The sequence below is a fragment of the Adelges cooleyi genome, unplaced genomic scaffold (genome assembly GCF_023614345.1).
Source record: "Adelges cooleyi isolate 19-005CV unplaced genomic scaffold, UGA_ACOO_1.1 ACOO_flye_CR_arks_rails_tigmint_CR_PRNA_9, whole genome shotgun sequence".
Classification (NCBI taxonomy): Eukaryota; Metazoa; Arthropoda; class Insecta; order Hemiptera; family Adelgidae; genus Adelges; species Adelges cooleyi.
In genome coordinates, this window is record NW_026096579.1 from 12,471,240 (window position 1) to 12,496,625 (window position 25,386).

Below are 25,386 nucleotides of genomic sequence, written 5' to 3' on the forward strand. Positions count from 1 at the left end.
TTTTAAATTCTGGGCAAAACTTCCGACAAATTAGTTTTAATTTTTGGCACGAGAAATCGCTTGTTATTTTTGGCTTATACAAATAACATTTGTTTGACGCTATTATGTCTACTTCATATAAAAACATAGTGTTCTAAATATTAATGTTCTGGAAACAAAAACATGCTACTTAATATTTTTAACTTGAAAACTTAATGCTGGCAAAATAGGGTACTTTTCCTTTGTCGTTTAATAACTTTTTTTGTTATGTAAATCACTTATTATAACCTAAGAGCTAGCCATGCCTATAGATGACATATATAATGTGCCTATAATCACATAAAAGTATAAATGTGACATGTGTATATTTTATATTATTTTATTAACTACTATGTAGTCTTACAAATGAGGTTTTTGTCCTAGTAGATTTTTCTTAAATAGTTTATTTCCTAGATCATTACTTTTTTTTTTTGTTACATTTGGTTGATCATTAATCTTATACAACTTGGTGGATATAATATGCGGTATATGCCACTAATTTATAATAGTTATTCAATGTGAATAAGATAATAATGTCTAGATAAATATCGGATAAAAGTTTTTAAAAACCTCACCTTTTACAAAATGGATCAGAAGTTCCGTTTGATTTCACCGCCTGTAGATTTTTCGCATCTTTAACCAACAGAAGTAATGTGCCCTTTGTACGTTTTTTCGAATTCGGATCAGGTGGTACACACTTCAGTCCAACGATTATTTCGCCTTTGCTACTGACGCACATGTCTTCCAAAGGTTCAGTCTGTAATTTTAATGATTTTTTACAAAATTCTGCACGTAAAGGTAATCATAATATTATCAACAAACTTACTCGTTCCTGAAGTGGGTACAACTTTGGGGTGGGATCATCGAAGATCTTGTTTTCTAAGGGAACTCGGACTTCACCGAGGAAATTATTGCGCCCAAACATGTCCGAGTGCCAAACGCTCAACCATAGTGTCCGACTGTTTAGTTCTTCCAAGGATAAATTATACTTGAGGACCTCGTCGAAAATTGGGTTCATTGTGTGTTTTTTAACCCGGGTCTTTCTTTTACCAGCTTTTGATTTGTCGGGCAATAAATACACTTTCACATAACTGTAATAGAACAGAAAAATTTGTTAGATTTAATATAAACTATTAGTTATAGAATTAGTCGCAAATAAACACAATGTCAATAGACTACATTATACTACTGTATAATTACTATACTATAAAGTAGTATACATTTTTTTTCGCGTTTAACGTATGCATGTCTTTATCGGGCAGACTGAAAGTTTATTGCATTGACACTCTGGCCATACATTTAGCCGCTAACTTAAGTTCAGGGCCCTCGGAAGAGTAAAGACAGTGTGGTTATTTGTTGTAAAGAAATCGCCAGCGGCCGAGAGGCGAACTGGCACTGCCATCAGTGCAAACAAATTGTGTCTTTATATTATCCTATTTTGACACATTATTTATTTACACTAATAGCATCATTGATGTATTAGCTCGAGTGGTTCAGAGAAAAAAGAAGATAATGTGAACAAGAAGGCCTGGTGTCGTGTGGACTGGATAAACTTTTAGAAATTGTATAACTTACGGATCAGATCTGTTTCGTTTTGGATCAGCAGCTGCTAGATCGCGACAGTGTTTGATATTAATTTCGAATTGAGCAGCCTTATAATTATATTGCAGACCAAATTCTACTTCGCCTCTGACGGCCACCGTTCCGTATCTAACTTCTCCGGCTCCGGAATACACAGACGCCATTGAGTCGCTTCTCGCCTGTGAAAATATGAACAAATTAGTTGATGTTAGGTATTTTTTTATTTATTTAAACGCCTCAAGGGCTAAAAGTATAGAAAAATACATAAACTGATAAAAATAATAAATAGTAAAATTTTCTTTAAATATATGTATGTTAAATAACTGAATAATAAATCAACATCGGACAAATTTAATAATAGTATAACAGCTATAGTTTTAAATTATAAGAAGCCCATTGTTGTTTTATGTTTAGAAATCAGATTTTATTAGCATTCCACTGGAATAATTTAAGTCGACGCGGAAGAAGTAGTGAAGGTGTACTTACACACTGAACTACATTCGATGGTATCTATATTAAACTCATTAGACTATGAACAGGCTTTATAATAAATATTTTGGTTTACATTTCGAATTTCAACTGAGTAACATTAAGGAATTAGTATAAAATTATAATATTCGAATATTTTATCGTAATATTTCAACCAATTATACTTACATAAACTAATAAATACAAATAATTATTATTTTTCTAAAATTGATATAAATAATACAGAGTCATTACAATTATGGTATAATTTTAACCCACATTTCTTTTAATAAGAAAACTTATTAAGTAATGATTAATAGTGTAATTAAAAGGAACAGTTTTTTTTAATTATAGACATTATAGTTTTTAAGATGGGCTTTAATGACTAATTAACTCGTATACTTATCGAATGTAATGGAAGTACCTAGTTATAAAAGATCAGCGAAACGAGTAAGAAAAAGTACCCACGCAGTGAACTATACCCACTAATTAAATTGTTACAATTAAATATAAAACTGTACACTAATATGTTCTACTAATGCCTATTGCATCGCGTACATTCTGCAGCAGACCATTGTTCTTATAGGTTTAGTCTAAATATTTTGTAGTAGATAAGACAGAGAATTCGAAAGATACATTAGTAGTGTAAACACATTGTTATTTATAAACTACTTTAGGGTCTGTCATAAAATATATTTGTTTTCCGTTATGTAAATAACATTTACATATCTTAGGTAAAAATGTGTAAATAACCATTATCTACTTGTTTGAATAAATGAAAGAACTCGAAAAATAGAATATTTTAGTATATAATTTTCTTTCAATGTACAGAGTGGTCTTAGATTATTGTCTTGATCGGAGTATTATCCAAATTATTATAATTATCTTATGGCCAATCATTTGTTTGATAGAATTCATAATAGAAAAATAAGGTTTTCCGGTATTGACATTTAACATCAACCCAATCATTACATTTGAGAACGACTCATGACTAAATAAAGTTCTCAAAGTTGGATAGACCGTGTATCCAATTACAGTGTAGAATAATTTATATATAATCAATAAGCTTCAAATTTCACTTCGGAAATATCATTGTCAAGTGTCAATACTAACTAGTCGACGACTATGCCCTGTCGAGTTTAACTTAGTATAATATTATATAATACCGTTATTACTTAAACCGTCTAAAAATGTTTTGTGTATTTCCTTAAGTTAATTTAGTGATAAAAAAATAATAAACAAGCGAAAATATAATACTATACCAATGGTATCTGTACAGTTTTGAATGAACTGAGATTTTGATTTAACTTTAAAAACTATAAATTAATACATGTTTGCATGTTGTGTGATCATAATATAAGCGTTTGAAGATGTAAGTAAATGCAACAAAGAAAGTGAATTTCACCAGATGAATACTAATTATGTAAGTAATTTTATACTGTAAAAGTACATACCACTCCGAGAGAAGAGCTACTCCTGTGTTGTGGTTTTTCGACGTCATCTTCGGCTTTGAAGGAACACACGGAATTGTTTGCCGAAGGTTCTGGACTAATTACACCACAGCTACCACCAACGATCTGTGTACTGTCGTTTTCGAAAGTACCTGAAAAAATTAAACACATAACATTATGTAAACATAACTCCAATTTGCAAATCTATAAAAGTGTATAATCTCAAAAATGGAAACTAGGTCACTTTTAAAGAATATCGTCCTTAGAGAAGTGAGGAGAGAGAAGTCGCAAACAGGCATCGCGCTATGCCGCAAACCGAGTACATTTAATTTAGCGCATACAAATAATTAATTGTATATTTCAGAGGCGTCATCAATATTGGTATTAATCAACAGCCTTATACTACTAGTTTAACGACTATGGTAACTAACTAACGAATATAATATCGTCTAAACTAATTATATTATTAAATTATTAACTAAAAGACCGCATCTAGGTTTGTTTTAATATAATTATTTAGGCATATAACTCGTATATAGCTAGAACGTGTTCATAAGTCGGGCCATAGTTTTAAATTATTGTTTTGTAAAAAATTTGCAATATAAATTAATGCATGACGTATGATATTATTGTTTATTATCAATTTGTAAGGTTACAATGATAAAATATTAATCGCTTATTTAAGAAAGGGAATGTATCACCATTTTTACGACAATTACTTTTTAACTATACATCAAAAGGAACAAGTCAACACTTGAAAGCCTAAACAAATTTGCAAATATTATAAAATCTCATTTTAGTTATAATTCAATTTAATGAATACACATTTCAATATGTGTTTACAAAATTAGTACCCAACAATCTAAAAAATATATCAAATGTTTCCAAAATAAAAAAGAAAGCGTTTCTGTATATTTCAGATTTTTAAAAAGTTTGTATTCAGCAGAAAACAGTTGTTTGTCTTTCCCCTTTCTTGAAAAAGCGATTTATGTATAATTATATTTTTTCACGCGAATATATCACCAAACATTTATCATCAAAATTATTATCAACCAAATCCGAGAGCTTCATCAATTCTATCAAAGTACTAGTTTAAAAATATTTAATTGCTCATTATTATTATTATTTCTCATTGTTATAACACTGTCTTTTCGTTAAGTAACCTGGTGGCGTTGTAGGCACATCGGTCAACTATTAACTGTTATTGTCCCCAATACATAGACCAATTTTTTTTTTTTTTGTAGATTTTGTCATTTGACAACGCTTTTACTGTTACTTCTATATTCTATAATGTTCTTGCTTAGGGTATTTTTTTTGCACCTTATCGAATTATTTTAAAATAAGAGGCTAGGTAAAAAGTATACAATTTTCACTGAAGCACACTGGACAAAAGCCTGTGCCGTTGCGTTCAGATACCGTTCAACAAATAAGTTACACTACTCCAAGGAAAATGTTGCTACGTTTATTGTTACTACAATTTTATTATCAAAGCAATATATCTTGATATTATATTTTATTGTTATTACCATTAATAGTTCAGTGTTTTAATGGTCAAAGATAATATTTTAGTGATAAATTCAACGGTTCTTATATTATAAGTGTACCCCGACAAACGCTAGCTTTTTTTTTAAGGTATATTATGATTTTTTTTTTATTGCATGTCACTGATATAATACACTACTATACCTATAGGCATACATTTGCGTTCGTTATTGAAGGTGAGATCACGCTAAAATTGCTTTTGTGATTTGTATTCATGTAACTTATACGTGCCTATATAGTTATTAGATATCTTTGGCAATAACACGGTTATTATTATATTATTACTTTGGAAAACGGTGCTCACGACTTGACTATCGGAATGGTGGATGCGAAGGATAGTCTGAAGAAATGACAATAGACCCAGAGACCATGACATAACCTGTCATAACCTGTCATGACATAATCTGTCTGCGCAGTTCTTATAAAATGTACCCGAGAACTTTTCATGAAAATACTCTTGTAAACTACGCCGCAAGAGAAACATCTTCTTTTTAAATAAAGTAAGTATTCGTTTTTGGGTAGCAGGTAAAACTATTTTTCGAAACTCTGTGTCTAGTCGGTTTTACTTGTGTTATAAAAGCTGAAAGTAATTTAGGTAATTATCATTATCATGTTTTGTTTATGGACAATGTACATTCATGTGCGTCGTGCCGGATGAACGATAAATATTAACTCATATTTAATAATCGATTTTCGCATGTTCAATGTCCGTGTAAGTACCTACACAGAACTGGTATGCAAACCGAAGTGAATGCCAGGTAGAGAAAACCTAGCCGGAAGTAACTCGTTCGACGGGTATGTGTGTGTATTGTACTCTAGCTTTCAGTATAATAATATGTGGACCTTTTATAATTATTAATAGTTAATAATTGCTCGTTTATAAAACATGTCATTATTTCGGTAATCGGTGTAATTTCCATACATTATAATAATATTATAATCTGATTGAAACGCGTACGAACAAAAGTGAAACAATCTCACGAATGACGTGACGGGAACGGAGCGGTTCTCGCCCTTATGGTCGCAGGACCTCTTTACACAAAAGTAAAAGTTGTTTATACTTCTGTGCGTTTTCTAATATACCGTTGTTGTATTGTTTATCGCCACTAATAAACGACATCTAAAACTAAAACCCTATACCGATACCCTAAGTCCAAACGCACGTCGTCGCAGTATAATTAATGTGTTAGCCTTTTTTCATTTATTCCGAATGAACAGTCGGTTGTTATGGGCTCGGCTTGAACAAACGGTCGCAATAATGGAAAGTGAGTTATAAAAAAAAACCTCAAGCTAAAAAATATTAACACTAGGTACACGTTCACCGAGAGAACATTGACAATTTGTTTTTTAAGTATTATCGCGGAGCCATGGAGACTTTAACGATTTTCACGATTCGCTGCAATTCCATCGGTGAAGCGCGCGCTCGTGCATTGCCTCACAGCTTGGGTGTAAGTAGAAAAAAAACCAACCTAACACTCGAGATGTTAACCGACCGAATCGAACTGAAAAGATGACGAAACTAACGAAGGAGTTGTTTTACATATTTTATTATTTCATACTAATTTTTTTTTTTATTTTGCAACGTAATACTAAATATTGCGTCTCGCTTAAAGCACGACAGTTTTTCCGCGTCTAAACAATTAATACTTAATTAAATCAAATGTTAATCATTATACCGAAGGTGTAAGTAAATGCATATTTGTCTAGTTTTATATGAACGACTTTTGAACCTGACCTGAAACGATAGAAAGAAATTCTGAACATATCTATTGACATATACGAGTACACGCATAACTCAAAATTGATTAGACTTCATCGATTTACCTATAATTGCATTTCTAGACGTCCGTTAAAAATGTACATTATCATACTGTGCATCCGAGGACTACCGCAGGAGTGAATGAGAAAAAACTGGTTTTGGAAACTAAGCCTACATCTTATGAACGTTAGACACGCATACGAGCCGTGCCGTATCACACAATAAATAAATAGCCGACGTAGGCCGAACAATTTCGCGGTTTCTAATAGACGACCGCACATACTTTCAAAGCCAATAAATCATTTGCCTGACACCGCAGTAGATAAATTATGATGATTTTAGAAATACCTAAAGACTCACTCTCACACCGCTTGTGCTTAGTTCTATCCGACGACTATAGAGACTCTAAGATTAGTTTGTTTGCTCGTACTAACTAATCAAACTGAAATCGATTGTTGCGAAAACGATATATTCGTCGTTATTGTTTAACAGTGTGAGAAAAGAGGGAGAAACGCCGTTCGGATAGGATATCTGTGGATTTTCAATGTCAAGTAGTCGACGACTCTGCTTGGCCATTACGGTCGATCACCACATGCGCGATTGTGTCGTCGAACCGCGTTGATGTGGGTTACAAGGTCGTCGGCCTTCGGACATGTGCGTCCGGCCCAGTGTCCAGTGAAACTGAAAATGTTTGCTTCTCCGGATGGCGATGACGGCGGCTTTCACTAATACAGAGAAATACAAACAAAAAAGCAACTAGCCGCCACCACTAGATTTATAGCCGCGGTTTAAGATTAACGAAAGAAACGTAGCCGCCGACATCGGCAAGCAACATCAGTGTAATATAATTCTAGTAATAAAACAACGCCATTGCGTTATAAAACCAATACTTTAGCATGGGAGCTAAAATATCCTCCCCCCCTCCCCTAAAGGCATTTGATTTTTCTTTGTATTTCGTCCGGCCTAGAGCACTACATGCAGGTACGCGGTGTGACTTGGAAACAACACCGACGTCTAATACAATTATTATTGCAAGACTCGTCTGCTGAAACAAGACGATGTTATAACATGATTATGCCGTATCTATTGTCTATTGAAACGGGTGCGGACTACGGTTTTGTTTGCTTTCAGATACAGTTCAGTTGGCAGGAATACGGATTTCCAGAAGCGATACGAATATAATAAGCTGTAATGTTTCTCGAGTAACAATAAACATTCCGGCTTTAGGTCTTACGTTTTCCTAATGCCAACCAAGCCTAAAGGCTAGCAAATGGACAATCCGAATTCGTCGTATACGATTCAATACGCGTTTTGTGTATATTATACCTGGAATTTATCAAATAAACGCCTTCGCCTCGCCGACACCTCGTCAAATTGATAGACTCAGAGCTCTTTGAGCTAAGTCACTTATCATCTAACCATCATTCTGGCTCTCGCGAGGTAGTTGACCAGACAACACCCAAGGAACCAACACCGAGAGTTTAAACTTTAAAGTTACCGTATAAGTAAATTTATTATCCAATTATCAAATATATAATTTAGCCTTGGGTTAGCTCAGTTTCTTATATTTTCCCCCGGACCTCCACACATCCTCCTCATAATATAATGTTAAAAATAAAATTATAAAGTAATAAATTGTAAAATTCTGTGTACATAAAACAGGTTAGATTGAAACATCACGAGTACTTACTTCATTCTCGAGAACAATATTTTTCCACTTTTTATATATTTTTAATTGCTTACAATCGACAGAACATTTCATAGAAACACAATACTGTCGTAGTAATGCTAAACCATAATATTATATGTTTAGGTCGTAAGCGCTCAAAAGAAATTAATGTGCCTACTCCAGTATAAAACATATAAATCAATGTCGCTTGTGAGTAATTACTGTTGTACTAATTGCTGTTTGACGTGATATTAAAAATAATTAAAACGCACAGGTGAGGATGTTAAAATAGGTACTCAGTCGCATACTGAGCATATTATTCGATTATTGTACACTACTGTAGTTATGACACTTAAACAAAAACTTCTAGTATTTTTAAAAACTTTATGTATAACAACTTAGTAAAACTACATATACTATTTAGGTACTTTAGGTATGTATGCGCTTAAATAATGCACCTATGCATAATATTTTTTTTGTAATGAATAATGACACACAGAGAATTTCAACTATGATTATTGGCGATCACGTAGGACGAACGCGCCTAAAGAAATATTTAATGGCTTGAGTACCTTAAGGTTTTTTTTACTACGAAAAGCTGGCCGTCGAAGGTTTTAGAAATATATGATAATTAATTATTACACAATGAGAATATTTTGGTTAATAAATTATTTAGCGTCACGCAATTGTAAAAAAAAAAATGTTTCTTCGCAATAGCCAAACCTTGTGTGACCTTATGTATCGTCAATTATCTACTTTATCTTATCCAGTCGTCTTGAGGTTAACATTTTATTATGAAAGTTTTCTGATCATCATGTATGGAGGTATGCAATTTATATACCTCACCGGAAGAACGTGTAATTTTTAATAATAAGTAACACTTGTGAATATTTACTAATCTAGCGTTATAATAACAGTGCGCGTTTTAGAAACTTTTAAATAAATAAATAATTACGCTTTAACAGATGATGGATTAATATTAAGCGACGGTTTCACCTTCTACGGGAAAAGCAATTTGCAAATAGCAGTCACTGGTACTGACAAATTTCAGAAGGTGTTCATTGCTATTAGATCATACATGATACAAACGGCTATATAGGTAGCGTTGAACCACACTAACGATGACGTCGAGTAGTTAACGGTGATGTCGTATAATAATTGGCATTAACCTAGATTCGAAAACGGATATCAACTAAAATTTACACCTGTGTTTATGTGCTCTAAATTCATCTACTTATGCTAATCAACATTTGCAAGTGCGCAGCATTAATTTAATGCTATAAAATTATTAATTATTATAATATATTTCACATATTGCTAATTTATTACTTATACGAATATAAAAAAAAAAAAATACTAACAAGCGTTGGAATTATTTTCCGTACCACTTAAGTCCCAACTTTGCAGAATGTAAGACCGTTGATTGATTTTTGAATAATTTCAACGATCAGACATATTCAGATATTTTATTTCATCCATTTTCGGCTATCCAATAATCGCCTACGCGTACACACATGTGTTTGTAGGCGATAATGTTGTAAACTATTATGCAGTCAACCTTGCAATGTTATGCGCCTACACAAAGACATTTTAAAATTTTGGATTGCCATCATATTATGATTATAATAATACTAACATGCATTTTTTCATCTCCATCGAGTGTGTGCAACGAAAATATTATGTATAACAATAATAATAAATATATATATGTATATTAATCACCCGTTTGTTATCCAAACCCGGATAAGTAAATTTCACTACTCATCCAGACGTGGAAAGCAATACGCCTGTGCTGAGCCAACACAGCTTAGTTTCCTTTCTAATATGCACACGTAAATACACCGCAGCAGCAGCAGCAATATACATACAGTAATAATAATGATAATAACAATTATACTTGTTACAATATTGCGTTTGATCGTGGCAAAGGATTAGCGCAACGCTCAGAATGTTCAGTGAAAGAGAAACGGTGTATTTAGGTCATAGTCCATCGGAAAACTCTTAATTATTAACATTATATTCTATTGTATTCAGTAAACATAGCGGTTCGAGGTGGACGGCTAAAAATGTTTTCACGTGCCAACATAATAAAATACAGGCACATTTATAATATACCTACCCGAGAGTTCCATTTCAACGCTAAGTCCTATACTTCCAAAACATATCTCGTACGGTCGAAATGGCTTTAATCGTACAAAGATCTCGAACTCAACTATGAACAACTCCACATAACGTTATTATTTCATTTACTTTATTATAATAATTTCGGTACTTCTCGTGTCACCGCTTATCTCTTATGCACGTTTGACATTTTTGGTAACGTTTATTTGTTTATTTTCATTATAACAATTATTGTTATCCATTTTCACACGCATAGGGCACTCTCAAAAGCAAAAAAAAATTATGGTAATAAGACGGCCGGCACGTTCGACGACCACCGTGGGTCGTAAACCTGTTCAGGGTTATATTATACTGGACGGATGCATTCCGTCTTGTGTGCAAAAACGACCGACACAAGTCGAAAAGCTACAAACAAAGCGCAAAGAGATTACTCGAAAATTACCGAAATTCATTTTAATTTATCGAAAAACAACAGTGAACAGAGTCAGTTAGCGTTAGCACCCGAAATACAAATTTGAGATCTCACAGGAAGCGTAGTTCGGTCGCTACCACCGATGCGAATTAAATCTACACCTAAGTACAGTGGACCGTGATGTTAACAATCCACGTATAATCCTGCACGTCAACACGATGAGTAATAGGATATGTATAAAATAGTATTAAAACTATTTTGAAAAGCATTAAAAAAACTAGTATAATAAATCCACTTGCGAGTCGATAAAAATAGATATTATGCCATTTTTTTCGAGTTCCAGTTATTACTGATGATATACAGTAGGTAAATCCGGATAGGTAAGGCCACTCAGCTTTTGGGTAAAAATTGGTTCTTAGAAAAAAAACTCATTCGGTATCCACTCAAAAGTCCTTGGAGTAGGTAAATTATTATGTCAACTTCAGAAATGGACCCAATTAGAAATCGGACATAGACAGAATAAAATAAAAACGTTTTTCTCGAGAGTAGCACCTTAATTGTGCGTTTTCACGAGTAGATGGATTAAAATAAAAACAGTCAAATGTCAATAATTAGTATACTAAGAACATTTTTACAGCAGACTTGATGTGAGAAAGTCCCATCCGAACCCTTGAATTCAACGTGTAAGCTAAATAACTTAAGTTTCATTTTAATAGTAACATGCATAATATATACAAATACCATGTCAACTGTTATATACGCCTACGCGGCTTGTGGGGAAAATATAATGTAATTTATTACTTAAATACTTCTATTAATTATTTTCCGTTTATTGCTTTTAGTAAGAAAAAAATTTAACGAGCACAACACAATAGTGTTGCCGGTTTGCTGTTGGTCACATTGGAGACATATTGGCCACGTCCAATGATGGATAATTACAAAATTTTATATCTAGGCCACAATCAAATGGCAATTCTATAGACAGTCACAGTGTTTCAAATAATACTTTTTTATGTTGTTTTAAAACCCGTTAATCATCTAAACGACAAAATATATACTTGGGTATTCAACGCATTATCGATCATTTTTACCATAGTCGTTTTTCATAAAATGTTTTATATTTTTTACAACAAAGAACAATTTTTTTTTTACATCTTATTATTATTCAATACAGCTATGGGAATATCGACGAAGGTATAAGGACGACAGGACCTTGATTTCATTAGAGAATTTTTTTTTTGTTTACCCGTAAACACCGTTTTCATTTCTTTTGGATGTCACACGTTATAGTAATAAAACTCTAATATCCGAATCGTTTCCGAGCCAAGACCCCTTTGTTGATTCAAGGTAGCCAAACACACTTAACATCATTGTCAAACGTCACTGAGAAAAATATACAAAATAGGTATATTCTATATTATAATACACACAAAGTCGTGTGATGGCCTATCAAACACGGGTAGGTACTACAGATCTCCACGCAGAAACGTCTTTGGACGAAACAAAGGCACTTTTTTTAAATTAAACATAACGTTTGTGTTTTGGACGGACACGGACGGGCGAACGACACGCGAAACCCCGGAAAACAGTGGTTCTCAACCAATAACTAAAAACGACCTATGAGGTTTCAACTAATATCATATACACGCATAGTGGACATTGAAAATGTAATAGTATGCGTTTATTGTGTTTTGTTTAAAGAATAACGGAAATAGTCAACGGTTTCGTTGATCAGCTGATTATAGGTCTGAGTATATTCTAACAACAATAATATTATGACCGGAAAGTTTTGTAATTGCAAATAAAAACAAAATATTTCCTTAACCAGTCAAGGACGGACCTACATTATACTTAACCGACTTAATAATATCTGATACATTAACTACACTGGTGCTTTGCGTTGTGTAATCATAAAGATCAATTTTTATGTATGTGTACCCATGCTAATGAAGTTTGAAACTAATATTAATACACTTTGATATCCTTGAAACATATTAAATTACACGTGAGTAGTATTACTTTCCGGACAACGCTTTTAATAGTAAACTGTATTAAAATAAAAATATTATTGATCACAATAATTATACTTGTATCATAAGCCTAGCACAATTAGTACGGCGACAGATCTTGTTGAGATTTCCAGAAATAGTAAAACCCCCTTTCGATCATACCGTTTGTATATAGTTGGACTATGAGGTAAGACGTAGGGTGAAATCAGTGGCGGTGCCAGCTATTATTCAATGATGGAATAAAGTCGGACTAACACTATTTTTGTCCAATGTTGCATACAAGTATACATTTGGATTCAATTTCATAATTTACAGGAGGGTAAAGCCAAACTTCATAGGGGTACTTACCCCATCTTACAACCGCCTAAGACCGTCTTTGAATAGAATCCCGATTGTAAAATTTAGAAACAGTGCCACATGAGTTTAGATTTTAAGCACTTAGTGTTTTTGATGTACTAATATCAATCAATAGCATTTTTTTCAGAGTGGTCGACCTGCAGAAGGCTTTGGCTATATGGATTGGTCGTTGCCAGTCAGAAACGGTGTCATAAAAATAGGTACGTCGGTAGTAAGTACAGAAAAAAAGAAGCCTTATAAACACAATAACATGAACGAAATGAAGTCGGGGAATAAACAAAATAACGAACACACGTTACAGTATAATGCTATTATAACGTCGAGGGTTGTGCATGGTTTTACACCTGGCAATCGCATACACCTACTGTTGACTTGCCGGTACGCGCACACGGTACACTATTATGATGTAGAAAACATTTTTTTTAAAACGTCATACCATCTGGTAAACACGGTCGGAATCATCCCATAAATAGTTTAACGCACTGGCATTGTTTTACCAAGTGATCAATACCTACTATCGGCTGCTCGCAAACCTAACGGGCGAGAGGCGGAAATCGAAACACGAAATCACGTTCTCTCGTGGAATGCAATGGTCATAATAATACTAATAATAATTAATAATTATTTATCCGCTCGACCGACCCTCTTAGGAATTCGGCCCAACACATGTACCGTACTGAAAAAATATAGGTAATAATATTATTATTACCCGTTTAATTTAAAGTACCCGAGCAAGCGCATCGTTAATAATAATAATATATAATATACTCTACCTATACTTGTTTAGGTACTTTAAAAAAAAAAAATGTTAATACGGCAGGTACTGTCGTCGTCCCAGCATAAAATTTGTATACCTACTATAATAGAATACCATGCAATATGTATCGCCATATTATTATAGCGGACAACAAAAAAAATATTATGTTTTTCTTCAATAACAACGAATTATTATTATGATGGGATATAGTAAAGAATACACTGGCGTTTTCGCATTGTACTATTATGATATGAAGCTCGAGTGCTTTTCAATGTAAACGTGACTAGCTCCGAGACCGAACGGCGTTTGTTATAACATTTTTTTAACCTTTCAAAAAACAATGAAAACCTCGTACAATTTTTCTATAGTTTATACCTAACCGTAGGCAGATTTTTCCATTAAGCGTCTCTGGGGCCTAGGCGTATAAAAAACAACTGCTTATAAAGAACGAAAACGTTTAAAAAAATGTCAATCAGTGACCTGGGAGCCTCTATAATGTATAGTTTAGATAGATAATGTCTTGTTTGAAATCCAATCCTACCGTCAACGTTTCTATGTTGAAACGCTGCTATAATTTCATAAATATTATTCTGGCCCGGATAGACTATTCGCCGTCTTAGCCATTTCGATTCTAAAAGATATAAGGTTAGGTTTGATGGAAAATATTTTATTACAGGCTCTCTCGGTCATTGTTATGTTCTTTCTATCAGCCAGAAGTACCGTACAACTCACATTACCCTTGCGGTGTACCTACACTAAAGGCATTGAAAGCCGATTATTAGAATAAAGTTCATCAGGTATTATAACCATCTCATGATGGCATCGTTGGGCTTCATGGCCTGTTAAGCTTGCATGATGTCGAGGGATAAGCGTGGCTTTGAAAACAAATATTTAACAATTGCGACTACAGACTACAGTCGTGGAGGTAAAAGAATAGTGTGTTTAAATCGATAAATTAACATATAATGCCTTTTTCAGGACATTGATAACGCGCATTTATATAATATGGTTTATGACGTCGAAGACCGGCTTACCCGCCATAATCCTAATAATAATAATAATACTATATTATTATAATGTGTTTATATCCTATTATTGTTAGTTACTGACCTACTATATCAGAGTGAAGTAAAAAAAAAAAAGAATTTTTTTTTTTACTTTGACGAATAATCACCGTTAAATAACGGCGGCTAATGAACGCTTACCGAAAGACACACAATGCGTTACGGTGTAGTGTTTTTGTAAAAATGGTCAAAAATGATTATTATTATTATTATTATTATTATCGCTCAGTCTAAATGCGCAATAAGAATATATTATTGTTATTGTATTATAATAAAAATTGTGTTTGGCCAAAAAGGATAGAGGTACGTACGCGAGGCGCAGCAATAACAATAATATGATTGTATTTCTTGAAATGCCATTAAAGTACTGTTAGCACCGTTAAATAGCTCGACAACAACGACTGATATTGCAAATTGCACGGTGTATAGAACCGATATTATTATAACAGACTGTGAAAAAAAGTGTACTACAATTCGGACGCGGTCATTATTATCATCGTGATCCAACGTACAAAATTCTATTTGGTTTTTTAGCCGTTCAAAAATCGTATCTTTTTGCCTCACAAACCTCTTCATCTTGTACGATGATATTGCCACCACACGGTACTACACCAAGTACATTTTGCTCGTTTTTGGGACCTATCATTTATCAACATACGTCTAAGATAACAGACGCGTCAACTATTGGCTGGTATCGCCTTGGTGTTTTTTTTTATGGCTTGTTTGCATACAATAAAAAATGACCGCTGCACAAGGACTTGGTCGTTGCCGAGAGTTGTCGTTGTTGTTGTAGTCTGACGGTCGTTTTATAATGGATCCGGAACGACACTCGTCGTCGTGTTATCATGACACCAGCAGAGAACGAAGATAAAAAAAAAATACTTTAAATCAAAATAGGCGTATTGTTTCCTAAAATAGCAATAGAAAATCTAATGTAGGCATTCTAGGAAACCGCGTTTGAATTCAATAATATCGTAGATTTTTTACTATAATAAACGAGAAAAATGAAATGGCGCTGCTCGACGGCAGTACCGGACTATTATGACTAGTGTTTCGGTCAAATGACGATTATGAGGTCACGTACACGTCTCCGTGCTGTTCTTGGCTGTGACGCGGAACGGCTATTCTCCGCCCGTTGTACAGTCAAGCAAAATTAGCAACGCAGCGCTGCCGCTCAACAAAAATGTATACACACTACCGTTGTCGATGCAACTTCAAAGGAAAAAATGTTTTCTTAAGATATACTCTTTTTGTACTTACCGATCAATGGTGATGGCGGAAAGTTATTACTGTATGGAACTGTGGACGGAGGGGATTGGCCGGCTGGTTGGGCGGCAGTCTGTCTTCTGCGGTTGTACTCCCGGCGAGGGGGTGTCGCCATGTTTTTGTAACCGGGCGGCCTATATCTGGCGGACTTGACGTTAAACTGGTGCATGCTGTGCGCCTTATAGATGCCGGTTAACGGGCTGGGCGAAGGCAAGGGCGTAGTGGGTAGCCTAGGTAACGAGTTAGTACTGGACGACGTGACCGACGGTTGCTGTTGCAGGCTCCGAGGTAACGTCGTCGACTTGTTGTGGTGACCAGAAGGCGCACCGGCGGCCGCGGCGGCGGTGGCATCGTCGCTGTCGGCCGCCGAGTCTCCGCTGTCCGGTACGCTGTCCCTTCGCCGGCCGTTCCTCCAGATGCGGTCCTCGACGCTGCCGCCTATGCTACCGCACGACCGTACTCGGTCCAACTGTTCTCTACTGCTGTTGGCGCTCTTGATTAACAGGTCGCCGGCCGACCGCCTCTTGGCCGCCAACGTCACGCAACTCTCGCCGCTCGACGTCAACCGGGTTCGCGAGTCGGACATCATCAGCGTCGACTCGAAACTGCCCCTCCAGCTGAACCGTTCGTTATCGCTGGCTTCTTGCCGGGCCTCTTCCAACAACGGATCGTGCGACTTGGATCGAGGGAGTGGCGGTTCGAATTCCTCTTCGCCCTCGTCTTCTTCTTCCGTAGTGGTCGAAATGATGGAGGCCTTGTGGTGGTGATGAGATCGTCTGTGGTACCTAGACGCCCGAGGAGTTCCCGGGCTTTCGGACACGGCGTGCATCAGCGCCACGAGTCGACTGCCGATGTGCGTCATGACTTTGGTGACGAGCGGCGGTGAGTTTCTCGACGCCGAAGAATCCGAACTCGGCACGTCGATCCGCCGAAGCGACGCCATCAGCTTTTGATAAACGAACGCGGTGTCTCGGTTTTCGTCTTGCAGTCTAGACCCAGTTTCCAAGTCGGAACTCGTGTAGTCTGAAGAGTCGTACGAGTCACTCCACGTGTCTTCACTGCTCAAGTACTCGACGATCTCCTTGACCTGTTCGTCCCTAATGCCCGGCACGGTCTTCATTAATCTGGTCAGTTCCGATTCGAATTTGACCAACTGCGGTGGCTTGTTTTTCTCGCCCGGCACTTCCGGTTTCGGTTGATTAGCCAACATGGTCTTGAAGAACGCTCTCATCTTGGACATCATGAGGTTCGTCTCCTCGTCTGAACTCCAATTGTTAAAACTGTCCGTTCTCGTTAGACCGTCGACGCCGCTTAACTTTTGCGGCGTTTCCACTGGAGTCGACGCAGCGATTTGTTCTTCTGCCACGTCCACGTTTTCCGTCTTTTCGTCAGACATGACTACGACGTGTTCGCCGGGTTTTTCAACATTTTCCTCGGTTTCCAGAGCTTCTAATGACGGTACTGTCACGACAGAACGTTTCTTTTTCTTTCCTCGCTTTACGGTGTCGAACTGGCCGTCGGATTTATCGAACAAAACCGTGTCGTCGTGTGAATCCGAATCCGAAGACGAATCCTCGTAATCCAATTGTACGTCGACCGGTTGTTCGGATTCGGTGAGGTTATCGAGAGACGAATGTTGCCGTCCCGTTCCTCTGGCTCTGACCAATCGCTTTCTTCTCTGCTCGGGACTGTGTTCAGGACTGTCACTGCCCACGCTTCCGTCCGAATCCGGCCGGTCGAAACCCATAAACTCGCTCAAGAAATACCGTTCCAATCGGGACCCTATCATTTCGGTTCCGGTTTGTTGGGGTTCGATACTTTCAAGCGATTCAAGGCCCTCGCTAATAATGGAACTCGTTTCAGAAAACCCATCCGTGTATCTCGTGTCGTGTTCTTTTTCACCGCAAAGGCCGAAAAAGAAATACTTTTCTAATTCCGTGGGATTGCTCCTCTCGGGTTCCACTTCGCTCTCTTCGCAGCTTTCCTCTACGATCGTGTGCAACGTAAAGTCCAACTCGGACCTCTTGTACTCCGGTTCCTCTTCAAACGACATTTCTTCGCATTCCGAAGACTCGTTCTTAAAGTCGTCTCGGTCCAGATCCTCTACCCAGGAGTCGTCGTCGGCCAAACCTTCTTCCAACGCGATGACCGCCGACAGGGTCTCACTTCCGGTCACCACTTTAACCTCGCTGTCGTCTGCCGGTTCTGATGTGTCTAACGTGAGCTTGTATTCTTCGACTTGACAATCGACGTCGTCACACTCCATCACCTTAGTTGTGTCATTTGCCACAACGTTCACCGACGGTTTGTCGTTTTGTGTGATCATCACGAGACTGGTGTACTTGCCGTTGCCGATGCTGGATTCGTCCACCGGTATCCTTTCCATGGACTCGGTGCCGGAGAATTCGTCCGAAGTGGTACCGTTGGACTTGACCGTCCCGGCCGTGTCCAGTATGCTGGACAGTTTTACGTTACATTCGTCATCTTCGTCGTCCTGACTGTCGTCCGGACTGTCGTTTACGTCGTACGACATTGCGGCGTGCGCGTCCGAGTCGTCCGAATCGTCGGACGTGGAGTAGTACCCGCCGGGAAACTTGCGGCCGTCGTCGTCCATGTCGTCCACAATAACCGGTGTCACCGCCGACGACGGCTTGGCGTCCAAGGTGGCGGCGCGGGTCGCGTACATGGCGAGAGGCACGCGTTCGTCAGCGACCGTCGGCTCCGGCATTTGATCTCCGCAGCCGTCGTCCTCTGTGCGACAGTTTATCACATTTGAACTGTGGCCGTGGTGCTCGATGCACCTACTGTCGCGGTCCCTAAAGTACTCGGACAACACGTTTGCGAACGCGGCGGTGAGCGTCGATTGGGCGCGCTCCTGCGGTATTAATATCGGCACGGGCACGAACACGGGGAACGGTAACACGACCGGCACGAACGTTGTATGCGCGTCGGTTTCGCTCAGTTTACTGCCATCGCCGCGGCTGTCGGTAAACTGGTCGCCTCCGTTACCTCCGCCGCCGCTACTACGGCCACTAATATCGTTACTACTACCGGTACCCGCGCCACCTGTCGACGGTCGCTGTTGCTGATTGTTGTCGTCGTCCGCGCTGGCCATGAAATAGTCCCAGTCGCAATCGTCGTCGGCCGACAGGCTGGAAGACGTATGCCGCCCTCCGCCGTCGTCCGACGACCAGTCTACGCCGTTCAGAAACACTAGCCTGTAGTCTTCTTTGACGCGGCCGCTGCCACCACAACTGGACAGGCTCAGCAAGTTGTCCTCTTGGTCCCGTCGAAGGAATCGTCGACTTCGAGGTGGCGTTACGCCTGAAAAAAAAAGACAGACAATTTTATTATGTGTTTTAGAACCGAGTCGACAGTAGCCACCCTCTTGTATTCGCCACTGGTTTCGGCAGACACTCTTAAGCTTAAATACATTACATATACATTATGGAAAATCTATGATTAAACGTATACAAAACTATAATTAGTCTAGCAAGAAAAATATAGCAATTTTAAAAAAAAAATTTATTTTTTGCTACTTTTGTTTTACTTTTTTAATATGGCGAGCATGAATTTTATTTCTACAATTAAAAAAAACTCCATTTATAATATATTTTTAATATTTATGAATTTATGCTAATTTTCTATCTAATTTTTATATTGTTCTTTGAATAAAAATGGATAACTATCTACAGTAATATAAATACATTCATAATTCATACTTATAATTAATTATGCGTTACATATATTTTAGCTTTAAAACGGAACTCAAAAAAATATTGTTTTCATTTTTGTGTCTGGACCCACGATATTTTCTCAGCCACTAAAACCGATTCGTTCGCAAGTCCATAGATCATAAATCGTACTTAAAAGGTACTTTATTAGGCCAAAACTTCAAAGAAGTTCATCCCTTCCCGTTTAAAATCGAAAAACACTTTAAAAAAAAGTATATATTCTTCAACTTAAAATTACGGCGCCCTATAAATTTTAAAATAGTCAAATTGATAAAATCTGTGATCGCCCTTATTGCACAATATACTCCGTCCCCACTATGCCCCCTTCCCCATTGTGCTGGATTTTATTATTATAATTAAGTTAGCTTTGTCTATACGTTTGCAATTATTATGCTGTACTCAGTATAGTATGTCCAGAGGCGCGCGGCGTTTTTACTATGATAATTAATTAATTAATAATTCTGGGTTATTATAAGTAAAATTATTACTTGATATAATGTATACTTGTTGGCTTTAAGCTGCTAACTTTAATGTTCGATATTTTTAACGTACAAAGATGGCACTGTTTGTAAGCCTAGACTTACCGGAATATTATTAATTATAGCTCGAAATAAAGAGAACAATACGTTTTTGTCGTTGCGGTGTAATTTTTTTTGTTTTTTTTAACTACACTGTGAGATTGATCGGATCGTTTTTCAATCCTTAAAGCGCCGTCGTGTCACGTGTATTATGACAGCACCGGCTGAGGGTAACTGAAACGCGTTAGCGTCAGCCGTTTGCCGTCGAGCCGGAGGAGGATGGCGATTTTTGGCTTAGTCATGTACAAATCCAAAGTATATCGAAAAAAAAGACAGCAAATCAAATAACGAACGAGCCTGCCAATTTATAGAAAAAACAACATAATACTTAAATGTTAAAAACAATACTGCGACAAGATAATAACAAACAAACATCTCACTCCGTCCGCAGTATCGGTGTTTATTGTGTTTTTTATTCACTTTATATGCGATTTCACAAAAAAAAAAACCTAACCGTAAACACTGTCATTGTTTTTTATTGACAAATATTTAGAAAAAGAACCTCCTTCAATTTTACTAATGGCCGCCCAAAGAAGTTTTAAGTATGGATAAAATATAATAATATTAAACGAAGACCACGCGCCCACGGAACACGAAGACCCTTGGTCGTTGCAGGTATATCCGGTTACCGCGATTACGCTTACTCTTAGATTAAATATTTTCAAAACACGTGGCTAGGGTTGGGCAGGGCAGCTGTATTTGAATCGAACAAAACAACGGTTATACTTTTGTTGTCTCAAGCCAAAACCATTTTATTAAAAAAAAAAAACGCAACCTCTCACGGTGGTGGTTTAAAGCCACCAGAGTCCTAACCGACAGTTATTGTGTACTTAAGCAATCTGTCCGATTCGCGAGTGAATTACTGAGCCGGCGGGGTGGATCCTTGTTATCGCATTTAGGCACGACGTTTTCGACCAATAAACTATGTTGTAATATTGACAATAGCTGTTTACAGTAAAAGTGATGGTGTGTTTGTAAGCCGATAGGCCCCAAGCGCCTAGATATCATAATGTCCATGTGAACTTAACTTATGGACGCCACATGGTGTGCCTATCTGGGTTCTCTTGGGATTTCGTCTGTTTCAAAAGATAATAGTATTCAGCGCAAACAATAATTACTAATTTGCCTATATTCATCCATTGTGCACTACACATAAATTATAACGCACATATAATATTATTATAGCGTACGAGCAGTGTTTTAAAATAAAATAGAAATCGTTTGGCTGTAAAGTAATAATATATCATATTATTGTACAATTGACTCGAGAGAAACACAGCGGTGTCGTATAAAATGATAAATGCCAACAACGAAGACCTTTACATACTTGGAAGTGATGAAGATTGAATTTGACACTCAACACAGAAACGCTGACGGAGTGAAAATATTATTAGTTTTTCAGCGTGCAAACTCGAGAAAAAAAGCGTACAAAAGCGAAAATGTGGATTTTCGCGATGACAGCAATCAATAGGTTGTTATTATCTAGCAAAAATGACATTTAAACTGTCAGAAAATACAATAACAAAATTGTATAATACATTTTATTATATTACATTTATTTGGTTATTATTAAATCGGTTGCTCGACGTTTTAGCGCTGCGTTGTGATGTGTTTTTATTCATTCAAAATAATGTAAACCCATTTTCGGTAGGAAAAAAAAATATTTTTTTAAAAAAAATCAACAACCAGAAAGAATCTCGGATCAGAAACATAAGTAATACGAGTATGTTATTGTACTGTGTACATCTTCGCGTAACAACACCTACGCGCAATGCGTTAGATAAGAGTAGTACATAACGTGTAACGTGTACGTAAGATAATTATTGTTAAGAAACGTAATGAGGCTCGGGAGTGACGTACACGCCGGGCACAAAATACACATGGCGATAATAATAATAATAATATGACGGTATGATGTGTTGCGCGCCGGGAGACTTGGCAACCATGGGTGTGACAAATGAAAGCATAACAACAATGGCAATGGTCCGTCGTCGTCGCCGCCACCGCCAACAACAACAATGGTGATGGGTTGCCGAAAGAAGTGGCTGGCACAAGGTTAACCACCTCGCACCAAACCGCGCAACGACTGAACCGAACAATGTCCGGGAACGAGAAACGTAGCTTGCCAATACTACTCGCGTGTATGTTGAGAAGTATAAGCCTAGTAAATTTCAGGCGCTCTAAACAAGTATTCGTTCAAAACGCAAATACCGATTGGCGTACCCAATAAACTACGAACTGCATGATAATAATTATTAAAATATCACATACCTAATATAAGTGATGAATGTAGTGTTTGATTTATAATTACACGTAATATAATAAGCTACTAGGCCGAAAAAAAAAAAGAAAATAATTGACGGTTTTCTACAGAACATTCAAAAACTCACTATAATGGTTTTTTGACGTTTTAGACCAAAAAGCCAGACAAAATGTCGACTACTTAAGAGTGGTCCGATTTAAATTCTGTAAAGACATCCGAGTTTTTTGACAATTTTACTAGGTTATGTAGGAAACAGATTTTTGTTTTTTTTTATGTAAAAAAATTGGGTTTATTATTAAAAAAAAAATTCCATTTTTTTAAAATTTATTTATAAGAAAATTACATTTTTTAATTAAAATCAGCTTACTACAAGACATAGTAAAGTAGTCAAAGAACTCGAATCTCTTTATAGAATTGAAATTGGAAATTGGAAAAACCAAAACGGTTTTTACTCATAGCAAAAATTATAAGTTAAAAATAATACCTTGAAGCTTATAAAAGTTAATCGGTAAACTAATTGAAATTTATTAAAACCTCTTTTTTTTCTTAAATATTGCCTATACAAAATTCCTTAAAAATCAGACAGCATGCAAAATTGTCTTGGGAACGGAAAGCGTTATTTATTAAGGGGAAAAGAATAGGCAATATCTGACAAAAAATCTATCCATCAAAAATAAGTATGAAAGTGACTTGTTTTAGTCTTTATTTGTATAACATTAGGCGATTTCCCTTAATGGCAACAAACCGTTCTATAATATTGAATAAAAGGCAATGTTTAAATTGTATTTACAGACTATGTAGTGTTTGCTGGCAGTTTTAGCTGAAAATGGGCTAACATTTTTTTGTTTGATTTATTATGAATTTTTTTTTATGCACAACTATTTGCGTTGTTTTTTTATTATATATCGACTTGGATACAACACATTATAGTAGAAAACTTAAGCAAATACTTGAAGTAGTATATTATAATTAAAGTAAAAAAAAAACTACGAACCTAGTAATAATTCTGGTATAATACCTGATAAACAAAAATAATAATAAACAATATTTATTATAAACTAATAGATATCAATGAAGATTATTTTCTAGTATCCATTTGCCTTTAAATAAATATTAAAATAATAAGAAACAAGATATAAATGTTGTTAAAAAAAATAATAAACATATTATATCATAGATATTCAGCGATACTGATAATATAACAGAAACGTTAATTATGTTGCCTACCTGTCGCGGATTGCTATAAGAATGTACTTGCAAGAAAAAAGTATGGACCTCTATCTATACATCATTATTCGATAAATTGATACATAGAGTATTTAAAATAATAATTCAAAATAATTTTTCGTTAATATAATTTATAAAAATGAAATTGTTTATCCAAATGTATTGTAATTTTTCGATTGAACAATAAGATAATTTTAAAATGAAAACAGCACATACTGCTTTTAGTATTTAAGTTTTAGTATTATTATTATTATTATTATTTGTTTAGCATGTAACGATATAAGGTAAAAACCAATATAATATTCGAAATATGATTCTATTCAGAATTATTAATTTAATTTTAAAAAAGGCGCATTAATAATGTGTTTCTTCCGAATTTATTAAAAATGTAATTTTGGCATATAACAATTTTGTACGAGCGTACTCGTCTACTGTTTTAGGTCGCGTAAGTTAATTCTATTTGTTCAATTATAATATTGTAAATCATGGTAAACGTAATGATGTTGTAAAATATTTTAGTATAAAACACGATTAGTACTTAATCGTTTTTATACTTATTTTATTCCTCAGATAACAAAAAGCGACGTCAAGGAGTATTGAAGGAAAATGTTTAAGCAAAATAACCTGTTCATTTATGATAAAAGTATTTACATTAATTATGTAATAAGCGAAACCGGGCACAGATTTCAAGCGGGATTTCCCCTTTTATTGGTAAAGTACCCCTTCGTATTCAGCTTAGATGGGAGAGATCCGGATGTTAACGCCTTTAGCCTTTTTGCGTGGACTTCAAAACAAGGAAAAAAGGCAACAACTAAGAACTAAAACTCAAGTCATGACTATCCACCAATAAAATCGGTCGCCAGTTTTATAAATGTAATATAGTTGATTATCCGTATAATCAATGATCAAGTTTGGAAATATTAAACCGATGATTTTTCATATATTACTGCGGTACGGGCCACGTTTTAATGCATATCATTAAGTATATAATGATTTTACGATTGTAATGGCGTTTGTTATATTGAACGACTAGATACAGACTCTTAGATTAGTTACAATGGCAATAGCTGTTATTAGGGGGATATTCATTGGATACTGCAGCAAGAGCGG

The 25,386-nt window shown here is 36.1% G+C and overlaps 1 protein-coding gene across 1 annotated transcript in view; it reads right to left on the reverse strand.

The window, feature by feature from the left end:
* The window catches only part of LOC126846867 (uncharacterized), a 45,614-nt gene that overhangs the window by 1,095 nt on the left and 19,133 nt on the right, over positions 1 to 25,386 (reverse strand). Inside the window, exons 5-9 of the mRNA XM_050586693.1 lie at positions 16,469 to 19,798; positions 3,522 to 3,670; positions 1,594 to 1,778; positions 845 to 1,109; positions 594 to 775 (exon numbers count right to left, since the gene is read on the reverse strand). Coding sequence (XP_050442650.1) covers positions 594 to 775; positions 845 to 1,109; positions 1,594 to 1,778; positions 3,522 to 3,670; positions 16,469 to 19,798 — 4,111 coding nt within the window. The remainder of the gene's footprint in view (positions 1 to 593; positions 776 to 844; positions 1,110 to 1,593; positions 1,779 to 3,521; positions 3,671 to 16,468; positions 19,799 to 25,386) is intronic.